Genomic DNA, 16,513 nt, shown 5'->3' with positions numbered 1-16,513 from the left:
ACAGCATCAAAGCACTTTGGTTTTCACTCATGTTACTGAGGAGTTGTGCATTTTACATGCTGATCAGAAAAAAAAAAAAAAAGACGCCGTCCCAGCCAGCTGCCTTTAAAAGGAGAATCAGAAGTAGCTTACAAGCATGCTTCTTGTGTACCTGTGCCAAGCCAGAAAGCGCACAAAATAGAGTAAAACACATATTGTGCTGTGTTGGAATAAAGGTATGGCTTGGTAAGAAAACATTCAGCCACTGGAAGGAAAATGCTTGTCATTCACACCTCGGGGTGGGGGGTGAGGGGTTTGCATGATTCCATCTGTGGATACGGTGATTTAACGTAACCGACACTGCGCGTGTCGATGAAATAAAAAACTCGAGGGGCGGTAAATGGGTTATTGAGTCCTCGGCAGAGATGCACGTCACTCTTCTGCTCACAGTAACACCATCAGCGGGTGCGCACGAGCTCTTAAGAGAAATCTACACTACGTCTCAACCACACCAGTGCCACCACACGCAGGGGGCAAGTACCTAAAGGAGCATGAACACTAGAGATAGAAATACTCTCAATCATCGTATAAAAAATGGGCTTACATCATATAGTATAGTAATTCTACAGTATGTACGAACACAAGAATGTGGTTGTTTTATGTAGTGTAGATGTTACTATATTTTTCACAAGTATATATTATTATTGCACTCTGGCTACACATATTTAGTAAGTTAGTTAGTTTGGTTGTCTTTAGATGTACAGAACACTAAGTGGTGTCAGAGCTGATCCAGCTTGAAAACAGCTGCAGAAGAGGGGCTCAGTGATGGCAGATCAGAGCTTTTAGTCGATTACGTTCATCCTGTATGTTCTCCCACAGCGAGCAGCCCACGGAGACAGTTAGCTGCTTGCCTGTTGCTAATTTATAATTTATCTGGACGAATAAATAAATTGAGGTACAGTAGTTTTTGTCTCTGTTGCATATAATTTGGTACATTTTAACTCCCCGCAAGGGCAAAACCTGCATTTAGATTTGAGTTTGTGGAGAGACAGAGACGGGTTCAGCCAGTAGTCTCAGCGGGCGTCCACACAATCATGAACTGCACTCTCTGTGGGGACGTCAGTGTGAAAAGTGCTTCAAAACACCTTAAAATGAATTTGGCTCGCATCACTGAGCCCACTTCTTAAGACTGTTATATAGACATCAAATACACAGAAATCTGAGACAACGCTACAGAAACACATCACACCCCTGTTCTCGTCTTTCTCTTTTTCAAAATAGAAAAATAAAATCCCACTCCTCGCCCTCAGCTAGCCCGTCAGAGGAGGGTGGATCTCCTTCGCTGCGCTCTCTCTCTCTCCGTTTTGAAAAGAAACATACATTCACAAGAGGACAACAGAGGAAAAACAAGCAACTTGAAATTCAAACTTGTGTGCAAAAAACATTTTAGATCTCTATAAAAATATGTGCATATGGATAGAGCTATTTTTAATCTCACCAAATACAGCATTTTCCTTTATTTACACTGCACAGATACACAGATAAACATACACTACAGCTCTGCCCTGCTCCCCCTCTCTCTGTCGCTGCAGGCGTAAGAATAACATGGTCGACTTCCATGACGACAGATGTGACAGTACTCGCACACAGGAAAAACGCAGACACGCGCACTCACACGCACACTTCTGCTCCGATCAATGTGATCGAGGAGCAGAGGAGGGGCAAGCAGAACTTCTGTAGAAAACCTGAAGTTGCATATCCCACAATTCCCCCCACGCTCGCATTTCACAAACCACTTCCTGTAAAGGTCAGAGGTTATCAGCCAGACGCTGCTTCCTGATTGGCTCGCGTGGGTGGGGACAGTGTGTCAAAAAAAACTTTGGCTACGGAGTTAGGTGGCTTTAGTCCTGGTGCGTTATCGGTATAAGTCCTAAACACACCATGTACAGTGGGTTCTGTTAGACTGGTACAGCCTCAGTGGATCTGCTGTCCTTCAAGCTGGGTTTAGGAAAAAGGATCCATTGTCCGTTATTCTAGGACGGGACTGTACCAGCATCTCTCTGGAAAGAATAATTATCGTCTTTTCAGTATTCATTTTAACAAAAAGAAAAACAAAATCCCTCTCCCAGTAAACTTTTTTCTCCCAGCTCTCTGCTGAGGTCAGCCGAGGCCCCTCTACTCCAACTTAGAGATTTTGGACCAATGAATTCACTTCCTGAAGGCAACGCTCGATGTTCATTGGGCGGTCCTCCGATTCTTTGCACTGAATCCCGCACCGCTTCCCAGTCTGCTGTCGAAAGGGGAAGAGCAGGTGGCTGAGTCAGCGTCTGATAGGCCAGCTGACAGGCCGCTCATGTATCTGGATTGCGGTTGGTCGAAGGTGAACTGGGGGAGGGGGATGTAGTCCCCTGTGAGAGGGGAGCGCCTTGCCGATGGGGAGAGGGAGTGTGTCTGCGAGAAAGGCATTGTGTTGGGGAGAAGGGGTGCGTGGGGCTGGATAAAGATGTTCGGGCTGATCGGGATGTGTGGGTGCGTAGGCGTGGATGCATGCGGGGGAGTGTATGTCGGAGTGTGTGTCGGCGTGGACGCCCGGGAGGGCGTCAGCGTGTGTGTCGGTGAGTGTGCTTGCAGCGGGAGGTGGATGGGTGTGAGCGCGGCGTGCATCTGCCCGCGCACCTGCAACTCCGGCGAGATGTCTTGCGTGTTTGACTGTGTGTGTGGGGTCAAGTCGTAGGACGGTGTCCTGCGTCTCAGCATCATGCTGCAGTCAGCCAGTTTTGGGGGTGAGGCAACTTGGGGGTGCTCCCTCTCTGAGGGCGGGTGGATGGAAATACAAGGAGGACTCATCTTCTTCTTTCTGTGGCCCCCGCCGACTGACTGCACCCTCACAGGAAATGCCTGGCCACCCTTTTCCGACCGGTGGGCGTCACGCGTGAAGTGTTGGTCGTCACTGGTTATGACAGCCTGTGGGAGGCAGACCTCGATGGAGTGGCGCCGCTGGTCGTCAGGGTAACCAGCAGACAATGACGACAGCCTGTCCGGGAAGCCCTGTTTGTCCTCGCTGAGGCCTTTCCTAAAGTCACGGTCCTTCAGTCCCACCCCGAGTAGACTGAGCGCACTCCTGGAGGTGGAGGGTGGCAGCGGGGGAGGAGGAGGTGAGGCGGTGGAGTGGGAGGCAGAAGAGTGCGGGGTGGTGTACGGGGAGAGGGAGTGGCTGCGGCCGGCCTTCCCTCTGATATCCTGCCCTCCCCCCTCCTCGTCTCTCCACCTGTGGCGGGCCGAACTGGTGATGTGATACACCTCCTCATCCGCAGGGTCGCAGAAGGAGGCAGCGGAGGGCGGTCTGGGTCGCCGAAGGCTGGGAGGGCGCAGGGGGAGACGGGGGGAGGGAGGGGGAGGGAGAAGAAGCGAGGGGGAGGATGGCGGAGGAGGAAGGGGAAAGGGGGAGAACACCAGAGGTGGCAGAGGAGAGGGTGGAGGGAGCGGGAAGGCAGAAGGGGAGCAGGGTGGGAGAGAGAGGGCTGAGGGAGAGGAGGGAGGAGGAGGTGGCAGGGGAGACGGGGAGGAGGCATGAGGAGAGAGGGGAGAAGGAGAGGGGGGAGGCAGGTGGATAGGATTGGGCCTCTCCTGTTGCTCACAACCCTGGGACTCCACAGAATCCACTTTAACTGCCACCTGCAACATGCAAACACACGTCACACTTTCCATCGTTAAATCTGAGCATCAACACCGTGGCAGATGACGTGGAGCAGCTGAAATGGGGTCTCTCACCTGTCTGCGCAGGGACCGGGGGGAGGGGCTGGGCGTGGGCGGGGCGATGCGGGGCAGGGTGAGGGTGGGCGGTGACCGGGGGTGAACGGGGGAAACGTCCGGCACCTGCAGCAGTGCGCGACTGTCACATGGCTGAGAGTGGACCGACGTCACCGAGCCTGTGGGCGCAAAAGTGAAGCGTTTGAATCGCGCACATGGTACGAGCACGTGCACACTCGCAATGCAAACACATGCACTTTTGCAGAAGACACATGCATATCTGGGCATGTACAAAAACACATACACACATACTGACTACTTCCAATTAATTTAGGATAACTGAAAATTCTTACATTGGAGCAATGTGGACGTATAATATCACCAACACTTTATTTTGATAGAAAATTTGGATTTGAGCAAGAAGTTCAGTTAAATTCCTTAAATTAAAAGTTTTAATTAATTTATGTCAAATTCGCCATCAAAATAAAGTGTTTTCTTTCATTTGCACATACAGTTGGTTGCTCATCACAACTGGGTAAAGTAGCAGCACTGAGCTGACTGTCAGGATAGAGTCATATAAGGTCAGTTTGCTGGATTTAATATTCTGCATTAGACCCTGGTTACATCAACACTTCCATGTGACTGCATGTAGATTAGTTGAGGTCTTGATTACATACAGCACTCTCATGAGTCATGGCAATTAAGCCCAAAGTCAAAAACTGTAAATACAAGCGTGATTGCAAAGAGAGGAGGAGGAGGCAGCTCCATCACGAGTTCAATCTGTGCTGGGTAACTGCTGTGAGACTGTGTGTAACCAGGGTCTTAGGCAGTCAACACACACAGGTCGACACACCTGTGAGTTCAGATGCACACGCAGTGAAACAGGTAGAGGACATCGCAGCAAAGTCAGAGTTAGATCTTCAACAAGTTCATCTTCAGTTAGTACTTTCAGGCCAAGCTGTGAAGCCACTTGATTGATTATAAATCTCCTGTTTTTAATCATAAAAAGCAAACAGACAAAGCACCACAGCTGTGATGATTATTATTTTTATGGGGGTTTTTTTGTTGTTTTTTTGTCTGACTTTGCAGCTTGGCCATTAAGTTGTCCGTCATTCTCGTTGAGTATTCAGCCATTCCACAGCTGAGCAGATGAGCCTGAGTGAAGGGTGCAGGGATTCACATGAATCAGCTCATCCACTGCAGTCAGTACCTTGGGACAGAGCTGGGCCTGTCCACAGCCTGGCCACAACATGCCATTAGAATCTGACTGCAGATAAAACAGCGCTCGTCAGTGCTCACACTCGTGTCCTCAGCGTGATCATTCTGCTGCTAGGTTGTCTTGTGTCTTGTTTTGCTTTGTGTTTAAAGACCCAAGCCGGAACCGGAAAGAAAAGCACCATGAATGTCCTACAGGTTTTGTGTACCTGGTTTTGCTAAATACAAGCATAAAACATAAAATGACTGATTGTATAAATATTTAATCCTTTTACAGCACATTTAAATCATCAGTGTTGCAACCAGTTGTATTTAGAAATGATTGTGTTTGGAGTGCTTCACCCTGTGTAAATGGCTGTGCGTTATGTTGTAGTTGAATGCTGGCAAACAAATTATTTGCAGACTGTGCATGGTGCACTGCTTTTAACCCTTGTTTAGCATAGTCAGCATCCTACAGAGGAATTAGAGGATTTGCATGGTACTGATTAGCAGGTGTCTACCACTGTGGACTGCCAACTTACAATGCCATTTTCATATTTGTGCATTATGTCTTGATTATCATGTGTAACTAACAGCTGTTATCCATATACACTGGGAAAAAAAAAGATTTAGAATTTTTGAACAATATAAACTTCTATCATATAGTCCAAAATGATGCAAAAATTCCGGTTTGGGGCTTTAAAAGCACTGGAAACATCTAGTATATTCACACATATTTGTTTCAAATGTAGACTTAAGAACTACTGGAGGACCCAAGACCACATACAAACCACACACTTAAGTCCTTCATTAAAATTAAATTCTAGCATTAGTCAGATGTGGCTGTAAGCATTTATTTTAGTTTGCCTGTTATCCAACATTAACAAAAGTTAGAGCACCAAAACTCCAGGCCGATCTCATGTCTAATGGTTCAGTCCGGAGCAGATACCTGAATGCTGGTGCTGGGGACTGAGCTCTACCTCCTCCAAAGGGTAGGGGGCGCTGGCGGGCCGTACGGGTCGGAACATGTAGCTGTCGTTAGGCAGAGAGTGCATCCTGGATACAGACATCTTCCTTGGTGACAGCAGGTCCTGGTCCCCGTACTGCACCTCCTCCTCCTGCAGGGGGAGACAGAGACCACACAGCCTAAGCACTGACTGTGTCTGTACAAAGCTAAACTGTATCACAAGCAACGGCTTAAATGACAGGACATATTGAGAAACACATGCAGCCACATTTTGCTGTTTGACTCATGAGTAAGGTAGCGGTGCTCCTACCTGTCCAGGTGAATGTGGACACGGCCCAACATAGGTCCCTCCTGCTGAACTGTTGTTGGAGGTTGTGCTTACTCTGCGCTGCCGCTCCAAAGCCATTTCCAGGGCGATCTCTGCATCCATCTCTGCATCCTCTTTAGCCTCCTGCAGCGGCACACGTATTTTACCTTGATGACTACATTTAACAGTAAATGTTGATATCAACGAAAAAAGTGTCCATTTAAAACCAAAACCAGGACAAAACTGCGATGAGACAATAACCAGTACATGAATATCATGTGGAAGGGCATCATAGATATGTGTCCCTTGACTTTTGGCGATTTACTGCACATATAGTCTTTGTTCCCATTGCACACATTTCGCAGATGAGTCTATGTACAGTATGTCTGCATTCATGCACTCTCTAGCTACAGTACCTTGTTGCTTTCCTCTAAATGTTTCATCAAAACAGCCACCACGACATTGACCAGCACAAACTGGGCCATGAGCACAAAAGTGACAAAGTAGATCGGAGAGACCAAGGGCAGGTAGGTGAGACAGTGGCGGTCCTCGGGATGGCATTCCCTTAACGTGTCCTTAAAAGACACAGAAAGACACACACATACATCAGAAGTTATCACAGGTGGATACGCTGTCTGTCCAATACACCAGAGGCTTTATTACAAAATCCTTGAAATGTTAACTCTCTAGAAACCATGGTTATATGATACAGAGCCTTATTAAGAGCTTCTGAATATTAGAAAGTGGGAAGAATCTGAGGTGAAACAGGGACAGTGGGAGCGATGTAGGGCAGCAGACTGTGTGTCGAACGTGCAGCCGATGAGGCGCTTTAATTTATGCAGTGCAGGTTAGCATGTGCAGGACTGATCTAACAATAACTGAGCGGCTGTCCCTTGTGGGGAATCTGCCGCTTGCTAAACGTAAGTGACGACAAACGGGTGTTATGAGGTGCTCGCTTTTAAAAATGAAACGTGGAAATTCAACTTACAAATTAGTAGAGAACATTTACGTAATGGGGAAACGAGGGGCTTTAAAATTCAGTGTGCCTTTAATGATGCTGCAGAAGTTTAGATAAATAAAACCACACTTTAGGGAATGACGCCTCCTATCAAATTAAACTTCTCTTTAATGTTGTTCTGTATGAAATCCCATCATTTTACTCTTAACAGTGAGTCCTCTCTGAGCTTTGTCTCGCCTCAACATCCAGTATCAACAGGTATGAATCACCTCACAGGTGTGACATTAGGGCAACGTTACTGTGAATCCACTGTTTGACTGTTTTCTTCAGGAATGAAACCAAAATGTAGCCAAACTGGCAAATATGTGTGCTTCTTTGACATAAACAGTTAAATATACAAATGTGCATTTTTCTCTGTTTCTCTGTTTATATTTGTAAAAGTGTCTGTGTATGAAATAAAGAAAGAGACATAGGTGAAAAGATGAGAGGAGTAAAAATTATAAAATCTTTTGGAGAAAAGGAACAAAGAAAGGAGAAGGGAGCAAAACTCCAGACAGCGACCGCTGCTGACGGGGGACTGTGGTGCTAGTGGACAGAGGTCAGGCTGCACAGTTCCATGATGTTACAAGATTATTTCGTCTGCCTCGGGTCACCTGCACTCCTCTGGGAGGGTGTGGACGTGTTGGAGGTCCAGACCTTTTCAGAATAGCTCCCAGCTCCCTGAGCTTGTGCTGTGGTAGATGTATGTTTTTCAAAATCCTGTTTTAATCAGAGTGACCTAGTCCTTTGTCCTTCAGTACGAGCTCCGCCGGTAGTGGCTGAGCCGAGGGTGCAGCCTTATCCCCACCCTCCAAGGATGGGGTGGAAGAAATAAATATGGAAGAAGAGTGAAGTAAAAAATGAAAGCATAAATAAAGAGAAGAAATACAAAAAAAAAAGTGGCTGAATGAATAACATCCCTTTTTCAGCTGTAGGTTAAATCTATAAAGTGTGCAGCACTGACTGCTGTGTTGTGACTGCCCTCTACTGGAACTGAAGAGGAGTGACTGTGATCGGATTCTAGCAACTTCATGAAAAATCTCTCAGAAATGAACTACAGAATGCGTATGATTCATATCATCATGGCTGTTTATACGCTTAGCTGACTCATACACAGTATATATATATATATATATATATATACATATATATATATATATAAGCTTAGCTTAGTTTAGCTTAAGATGATTATATCATACATCACATTTTTTAATAGAGCGTGTTGACATTGCTCATCTGTAAGCCACATTATTATTTCATAATTGGTTTTGGAGGTCATTGCTCTCTCTGTGTTTGTGAGATAATCTAGTCATCATTTCTGAGTGTGTGTGTGTGTGTGTGTGTGTGTGTGTGTGTAGTCATACTTTCATAATCCCATTCCAGTTGTCTCCGGTGGACACTCGAAACAGCGTGAGGAAGGCCATCCCAAAATTCTCAAAGGTCGCGTGGCGACTCAGACCCTCACATGGGTTGTTGTCGTTGCACTCTAATCAACACACAGACAGACACACACATGAAGTCCACTGCGCTGTCCACATGGTGGCTAAAACAAGCGAAACCATGGGGGGTGAAAGTGAGGATGAATGATCATGCGAGCGTCCCGGTCACAAATCCTAATGCAGTGAAGGCACACAAAGAGCTGCTAAGCGGCGTGTCTCTGTGGACCTGACAGAGAGGAGATAGCCGTCCTGTGGAGGACGAGGAGGGTCTCTATCAGTCTCAGGGTCAATTTGACAGAAAGCCCTCAGGAGCCTGTTAACAGAATCATAACAGCCACCAGAAGATATCTTGCTTTGTTCAAAAGCCCAGGTCACATTAGCAGGAAGCTAGAGAGGAAGGAGACAGTCCTTTGAGTATTATGTGCCCTGTTTCTTATTCTAAGGATCGAGCACCGGGAGAAAAATGAGAGCTTCTCAAAATGAGTGCGTCGCTCAGAGGAACTGAATAAAGTCACTCAACAGAGTGATGCACGGAATCAAACTTTACACATAAAGCTCTTCACTGAAGCACACAATCAGTAGCCACATCATTTACAGACAAAATAATAATGATATCATAGATTTTATAAAGTCTAGAAAGGGCACAAAGAAAAAAGATTCAAAATAAAACCAGCATGACTAAATATTTGGATGTGTGTTATCAAGAGTTCCTTCAGTAGGCAGAAATAACTTCTTCTCCCCGAGTCTGAGTCACAGCCCGGTGGCAAGAGGACGGGGGTGGGAACGGGGACTCATGTGTTTCAAGAGATCAGTGATTCGATTTAGATTCGAGCTGGAATACATTGGAGATCAGCTGTGCTCACAGCACCTGCTGTGGGCCCAGCAGCTGGAAACCAACGGCGTGAGTATTAACATTCACACCCTCCTTTTCATCCCCTTTCATATTTCATCACCTTCTCTTAGAGTCCAGACCCCCAGAGCGCCGACCTACGGTATCGTCCGTGTCTTAGGCCTCCCAAAGGAACTTCAGATCGTACTAAGTCTCTCTGAGGGAAGAGAGGCTCCATGAGCCAATTAAGCCAGTTATTGGTGGCCAGTTTATTTCAGCGTGCGCCCACACTAACCCCCGAAAAGCTCACACGACTGCTTTGTATTCTCTGTCTGCTTACACATAATCACAGACATCAGGGCAACCTCATTCATGGAAAACCTTTCAAGGGAAAGAGACGTGTTTTGAATGTTGTTTAATGTAAAATTCAATCAGCGCGAACTCCCAGAAACCCCTTGTAGCGTTAAAAATGGCCACATTCTGTAACCTCCCGTGAAAATTGTTCATGAGTGCGGGCATAAAGTAATAATGTTTCTTGATCCTTGCTGAGCCGTGCCGCAATATTCTGCACCAAACACCTCTTCAAGCCCGGACCGAAGCGTAAGTCAGTCCTCCAGCTTTGTAGGTCTCAGAGTTTAAAGTGAGACACCGGCGGGGAGAACAAGGTGTTCGGCACATCTGAAAGCTTTTGCCAGCAGCGAAAACATAGAGGGGCTTTCACTTCATAAAACTGGAAACCAGACACCCATTTGTTTGCCCGATGTGTCGAGCAGAAGCATAATAACATTTCACAGTAAGCAACCTCCTCATCACCAAGTTGTTTTCATTTTGTCCCCCCGGTTGCCTTTTATTTTTCTTCCTTGCTAATCCTCTTCTCTCATACATTGTTGCGCTCTGAAAATGAGCAGGATGGGGCCGGCCTATTGAGGGAGCGATACGTAAATAAATGTGATCATGCAAATGGGATCTTTTCTCGTTAGGAGCAGGCCTCTGATGCGAGAGCGGGCGGCGAGACACAGAGAGAGAGACAGATGGGGCTGGAGAGTGAGGATTCAGCACAGACAGCTCAGGCAGGGAAATTTGCTGTAAGTCGTGACTGTGGTGGTAATGAGTGGATTCAAAAACCTTTATGCTGAAGCTTGTAGACCGCGGTGTGTGTGTGTGTGTGTGTTTACTGCCAGTAGTGTGACTGACCCAGTTTGCCAAAGAGCTCCACTCCCAGCGCAGCATAGATGAAGAAGAGCAGCATGAAGAGGAGACCAAGATTTCCCACCTGGAAGCGATACGCATGTTAGATCTCTCTTTGCACATAAACACCCAAACAGTGTGAATATGCTTAAAGCTGCAGAGAAAAAGAAAACATTCTGATTCATTTCACTGTATTTATTGAATTTCACACCAACCCATCCATGCATTATTTAAATGAAAAGAGCAGATAGATATACCAAAGTTTTTGCTGTTTGATGCACGCTCTTAATACCAATCCGACACACATTAAAAACAGGCCTAACACAAGCCAGACCCTGTGATTTATAGACATCTTCATTGACGTTGCTCCTATTTAAACTGGGATTGTGCACACTGAGGGTTTGCTTTTTTATATCTTTATTGTGTTTTCCGTGTTTCTGCCGCTGATCACTGAAAGCTGTGGCATTTTCTGTCATAATCTGAGTTACTGACAGCAGCTTTCTGCCCGGCACATCTGCTGGTGAAGCTGGAGTGCTATGAAAAGCCTCACCATGAAGGCACTTCCTGCGACTCCATCAGCATCCTACCGTCAGAGAGTTCAAAGAATGTTGTCTTTCATGCTGTTCTTTAAGCTGTGCTCTTGTGCACTCTGTGTCCTGACGGTTACACAGCACCGTATGTGTACACTTGACATTTAGAAACTAGCATAACAATGGAGTCTGTCGCTGCACGTGCATCACAGTCTTTGGTGCAGCTGCCCTTTGCCTCTAAGAACTGTGCCAGACAGCAGCGGAGAGAGAGAGAGAGGCCTGAGATGCTCCCACAACATCCGTGGACGCACTCTGAAGGGAGCGTGTGTTGACTGGAGAGAAAAAGCACCACTGAGTGACATCAGGGAGGAAGCTGGCCGCACAGGCTGACTCGACAACGTGTTTTTAAGAAGACAGCTCACCAATGAAGGTGCATCCATCCATCAGTCAATGCGAAGACGCTGTATGACGTGATCCGCTCTTTGAATCTTTAATTTAACTGATTTCTTTGAAGCCTCCGTGTCCTCAGCTGCACCCTCTACTTTTCTAGTGCCTTCGCATATTTGAGCACATTCGCAACAAAACGCATCATTACTGCTCGGCTGTTGAACCGTCTGATTATTTTTAATATCTCCAAATGTTAAGACACCGATCAATGATGGTTTTGAGTGTGTTTGGCATTTACTATCATACATTTAATAACAGGATCAGCTGTAGAGGAGGCGGGAGAGGAAACGCACAAAATGAGACATTTCAGGGTCAGAATGCAAATTTTCCAATGTGGACGGATATGACTTGAGTTAAATATTCATCAACGAGCATGAATCTTTCAGAGAGCTGTCTATTAGAAAACCTTCATATTAACTCCACACTCACACACAAAAAAGAAAAGCATCAATAAAACAGATCACAAAGTCACTCCTTCGTGTTCGAGACCCCGCAGAGCTCGCGCTTACCTGTGGCAGCGCTTGCATGACGGTATCCAGCAGAGCTCTCATCCCTGTAGCCATCTTCAGAAGTTTCAGCACTGCGGGGAAACAGGGGGGGAAGTCTCAAACAGCTGGCCCCATGTGCTGCAGACGTTACGAAGGCACGGCAGGGAGGCACTTGTACTGTATTTATTTCAAGAATCTACCTCTGCGACATATTGAATTAAATGCTGAATTCGCAAGAATATACAATAGAAAATTTGGTGATAAGTGAGGCTTTTACCCATCACAGTGAAAACATTTTGTCCTCACAATTTCAAAGGCCTCTCTGACAGTTCAGACCTGGCTTTAAGGGTGAGGTTTGAGCCACATTTAGATTAGGGTTAGGGGTTAGGGTTTGGCATTTAGTTGTGATGGTTGAGGTTAGGTTAAGGGGCAACACTGCAAAAAGCAAAATCTGCTCATTTGTTGTCTCACAAGATACATCTTCTTACCAGGCAGTTTTTATGTTACAGCATTTTACTTGTTTTTATTAATTATCATAATAACCTATTATAGCTGCCAGTCTTATAGAGCTGATAATTTTGCTTATTTTAAGTAATATTTCCCCCATTTTACTGATTTTGTCCTGTGTTCGAGAGTGTTTTTTTGTTTGTTGGTTGGTTTGTTTTGCAGTATCTGGAATGTATTATATCAACGAGGGTCCTCACAAAGATATGAGAACAAGTATTCTGTGTGAATCTGTGTGTGTGTGTGTGTGTGTGTGTGTGTGTGTGTGTGTGTGTGTGTATTTCTACCTCGTGCTATTCTCAGTACTCTCATTATTCTGATGATGGTAGGATTTATGGGCAGTGCTGCGCTCATTTTCAGCTCCTCCAGGGTGATGCCCATGATGGACAGCGCCACTATAGCTATGTCCAGCTGATTCCACCTAAACACACAAACAAACACACGCAGTGATTACCTGGTGTCACACCAGCTGAGTATTACAGAGCACATTCGCAGCCTCTAACAGACTTTGCTGGGTAATTCAGAGCTCTGCCAGGACACCCTGACACTGATGAATACACTCACCAGCCAGTGTAGCGTACTGAGAACGAGGGGTCACCTGAGCATAAAGAGGGCTGCACGTGTGCTCATGAAGCAGGAGTTATTATTTCACACCACACTGCTGACATACCATTTCTAGCATTGGGTGTCGTGCATGATCACATGCCACTGTGTTACCTGTCTTTGAAGAACCTGTGTATGCCGAATGCCACAAGCTTGAGCAGGGCCTCGATGACGAAGATGAAGGTAAACACATAGTTGCAGTACTTCAGAACTTCCTCTAAATACTGAACACACACACACACACACACACAGACAGAGAGAGAGTTAACTCACAACATCTGCTTTAGTTTTGTAAATAAAACACAGAACATGTTCATGTTGGTGGAAATAAAACAAAGAAATGTGTGGAAGTTTTTGCAGAATTCAAGTTCAAGTTTATTAAAATTAACTCAAATTAGACTAAAGAAGAGTCAACCAGTTACCAGTTTAAGCTTTTTCATACCTCTACCTCCAGGTAGCTACAACCTATGTGTGTGCATGTGCAGAGACATTACCTGTGGCTGATTGTAGTGCTCAATGCTCATGGTGAAGACGTTGATGCAGATGATGAAGGTGATGAAGAGGTCCAGGTAGTGGCTGGTGCACAGCGTGTGGATGGACAGGCGCAGGGGAGAGTAGTCGGCGTAGTAAGGCCTCTGCTTGGCCTCTGGAGCACAAAGACACACACGCAAACAAACACGAGCAGAGACGACGTGAGAGGAGACAAACAGACAGCGCGCCGGCGTGAGTGACTCCGCCCTGAAAAACTGAAGCATGGCATGTGTCCAGTGGTGTGCACAGGGAGGTGCAGGGGCAAAGGGAGGGGAACCGCCGCTGCTCTTTTTTGCTCAAGCTTCTTTTTACAACTTTATACAACCAAGATCTGCTCTTATCTACATGGGATTCCGCTATATTTTGCCCTTACATCACATCAAAGGCGCCTTTGAATAGCCTAGCTGCCCTGTACCACTCGACTGCGAATGAGCTCCAGCTATAACCCTGTGGCGGCGTCCCCCTTTTTCTCATTATCGCTCCTGCCCCGCAGACACTCTGTGCACAACACCGCCTGTGAGGTGTGTTCAAATAAGAGAGGACATGAGAGTCACAGGCAGGCTACATCATACTATTCCGCTCAGAATTTTGCAAAGAGGATCTGAATGGATCAAATGTTAAGACAGACTGCACTGCGCTAGCTCAAATGACTCCCTCTTGGATAGTTACTCCAAGCCACCTGGTTTTATGGTAAGTTATGAAAACCCCAGCTTGAGGACGGGACGTATTTTAGATGCCACGTGCAGGCACTGCGCCTGAGCAGTGCTCACATGAAACTACAGCGTCTCATTATGTGTTTTAAATCTCTGCTGTGGCAACACAAGAAGAAACCAGGCGTAACTAACTAGTCTGGGAGTTAGTTTCAGTGATTCTCCCTCCTGCCTGTGTTTGGGAAACGGATCCCGCATTGGACTAAAAGAAGTGGCAAACAAGAGTATCTCTGTAAAATATCTTTCAGAGAAAAAACTTTGATGGGAGCATTTTACCAGATTCATTACCTTTCTAATAATTTGATTCTTGCCTGGGTAGAGGGGTCTCTGCTGTGTATAAATAAGAGATTAAAGTCTCCATTATGACCCAGACTACAGTCTATACTTCCTGACAGGTGTGTTACTCCTTCTTAGAAGGGAACCGTGAGAGGTCTCTGAATAACAAGCACAATTTGAGCGCTTTAGCTGTTCTCATGAATAAGAATGAATGATGATAATCGTGACCGAGTCATATCTGACCTTGGTTAAAAGCCACCCAGCATGTAAACATTTAAACATGTAACTATATCATGACAGACTGTGCACTCACATGTCCATATCTGATGACTGATGGTTGCATTTGTGTGTGTGTGTGTGTGTGTGTGCGTGCATGTTTATGTCAACCTCCCAAGTACATCATGCTTACATGCCTTTGATGTAAAGGGTAATGTCTGTGGCTGAGAAGGGCTGCGCAGGATACGTTCAACAACACGCTTCTTCACAAACAGAGTCTCTGACATTGCCGTGTAACACTCTTTGAAGCCATCGCTATTTATTGTTTTCAACCCTTTAAAATCCATCCATCCAAATTGCTTCACTGTCCGCATTCATTTTAAACGTTGCAGAACGCGACCGTGATGTTGAACGCACGCTGCAGCCACTCCTCAATGACATCGCTACAGTTATTTTTAACCCATCAGAAGAATCTCAATAGTCTAAAACTTTTCTTTTCTCCTCTGTTTTTCATTGATGAGTAGACTGATTGCACGCCATGGAGGTTTTCCTCTGAGACAGCTGATTAGATTAGATCTGGACCTTTAGCAGTTTTAGACCAGTGAGACTTGTTAATAAGACAAGATGAAAAGAGCGGCGCTCTGCTCACACCATATACTGCCTTCTAGTGTCGTCCTGTGGTTTATATGTTAGCTGGTTGGATTTAATTTTGTTTCATGGCCAAATCATGGTGCTGTTCGGTGTTTGCCAATAAAAAAATCATGTGCTTCTACAAAACATGTTTACCACAATAAAAGAGCAAGTCCTCACAAACCACTGGTTTGCACTGCGAGCAGCTGGACTCGTTCTTGCAATAGGTGGTGTGTTTCTGACGTCTCTGCCAGCAGGTGTTTGCATCTTCCACAAGCTGTATTTAACTAACTCAACATCGTCTAACAGCTCCAAGGTATTTGCAGGTATAGCAGCCAAAACGTCTGCTATGTTTCTGAGTCTGCCAGTCAAAGCGCGATTAGAGGAAATGTCCTTCTCCTACCCGTGTCAAGAGACGCCTCGGGGCCGTGCATGCACTCGGAGGAAAGGAAGGGGAGGGGGGGGCGTTGGCATTTCACCCATCAAAATTTTGCCAGCTAAATTTCCCGAGACACACGGAGGAAAGCGTCAGCCTGGATCGCTTCACGTGCAGAAAGGTGCTGCAAAGGTTTTCTTCAACAGTGCTGAAATCTACAGAAAGATTCAACTTATTGTTGCTATGGTTACGCGTTAGAGATGGTATCAAAACAGGGTTTGGTGTCAGAGGATAAGATTTAAGAATGAATTAATGACTACTTCATACTTTAGCACTACTATTGCCATTTTCTTTACATTACAGTGGAGGCAGTTCTATTTAAAGAGTGAGCATACAAATTTTTGGTTAGGTTCACACTAATGTGGAGGTTAGGTTGGCCCGGTTTCAACAGTTTTCCATGCAGTGTTAGGGGAGGTCAGGGGGAGGGCTGCAGTCATGCAGTTACATGCATCAGACTGGCATAGCCGACGCCTTCTGTCAGTGATCCATCAC

At 45.8% G+C, this 16,513-nt stretch overlaps 1 protein-coding gene across 1 annotated transcript in view; it reads right to left on the bottom strand.

Moving 5' to 3' along the window:
* Positions 1-2,214: 2,214 nt before the first annotated feature.
* The window catches only part of cacna1ha (calcium channel, voltage-dependent, T type, alpha 1H subunit a), a 104,221-nt gene continuing 89,922 nt past the window's right edge, over positions 2,215-16,513 (bottom strand). The window contains exons 27-37 of the mRNA XM_041957359.1: positions 13,717-13,868; positions 13,337-13,446; positions 12,907-13,040; positions 12,137-12,207; positions 10,657-10,735; positions 8,559-8,680; positions 6,614-6,772; positions 6,201-6,341; positions 5,873-6,041; positions 3,751-3,908; positions 2,215-3,654 (exon numbers count right to left, since the gene is read on the bottom strand). Coding sequence (XP_041813293.1) covers positions 2,215-3,654; positions 3,751-3,908; positions 5,873-6,041; positions 6,201-6,341; positions 6,614-6,772; positions 8,559-8,680; positions 10,657-10,735; positions 12,137-12,207; positions 12,907-13,040; positions 13,337-13,446; positions 13,717-13,868 — 2,735 coding nt within the window. The remainder of the gene's footprint in view (positions 3,655-3,750; positions 3,909-5,872; positions 6,042-6,200; positions 6,342-6,613; positions 6,773-8,558; positions 8,681-10,656; positions 10,736-12,136; positions 12,208-12,906; positions 13,041-13,336; positions 13,447-13,716; positions 13,869-16,513) is intronic.

The sequence above is a fragment of the Chelmon rostratus genome, chromosome 17 (genome assembly GCF_017976325.1).
Source record: "Chelmon rostratus isolate fCheRos1 chromosome 17, fCheRos1.pri, whole genome shotgun sequence".
NCBI classification, from domain to species: Eukaryota; Metazoa; Chordata; class Actinopteri; order Chaetodontiformes; family Chaetodontidae; genus Chelmon; species Chelmon rostratus.
Note: the sequence above shows the minus strand (reverse complement) of the source record. Positions and strands in the feature narration are given on the sequence as shown.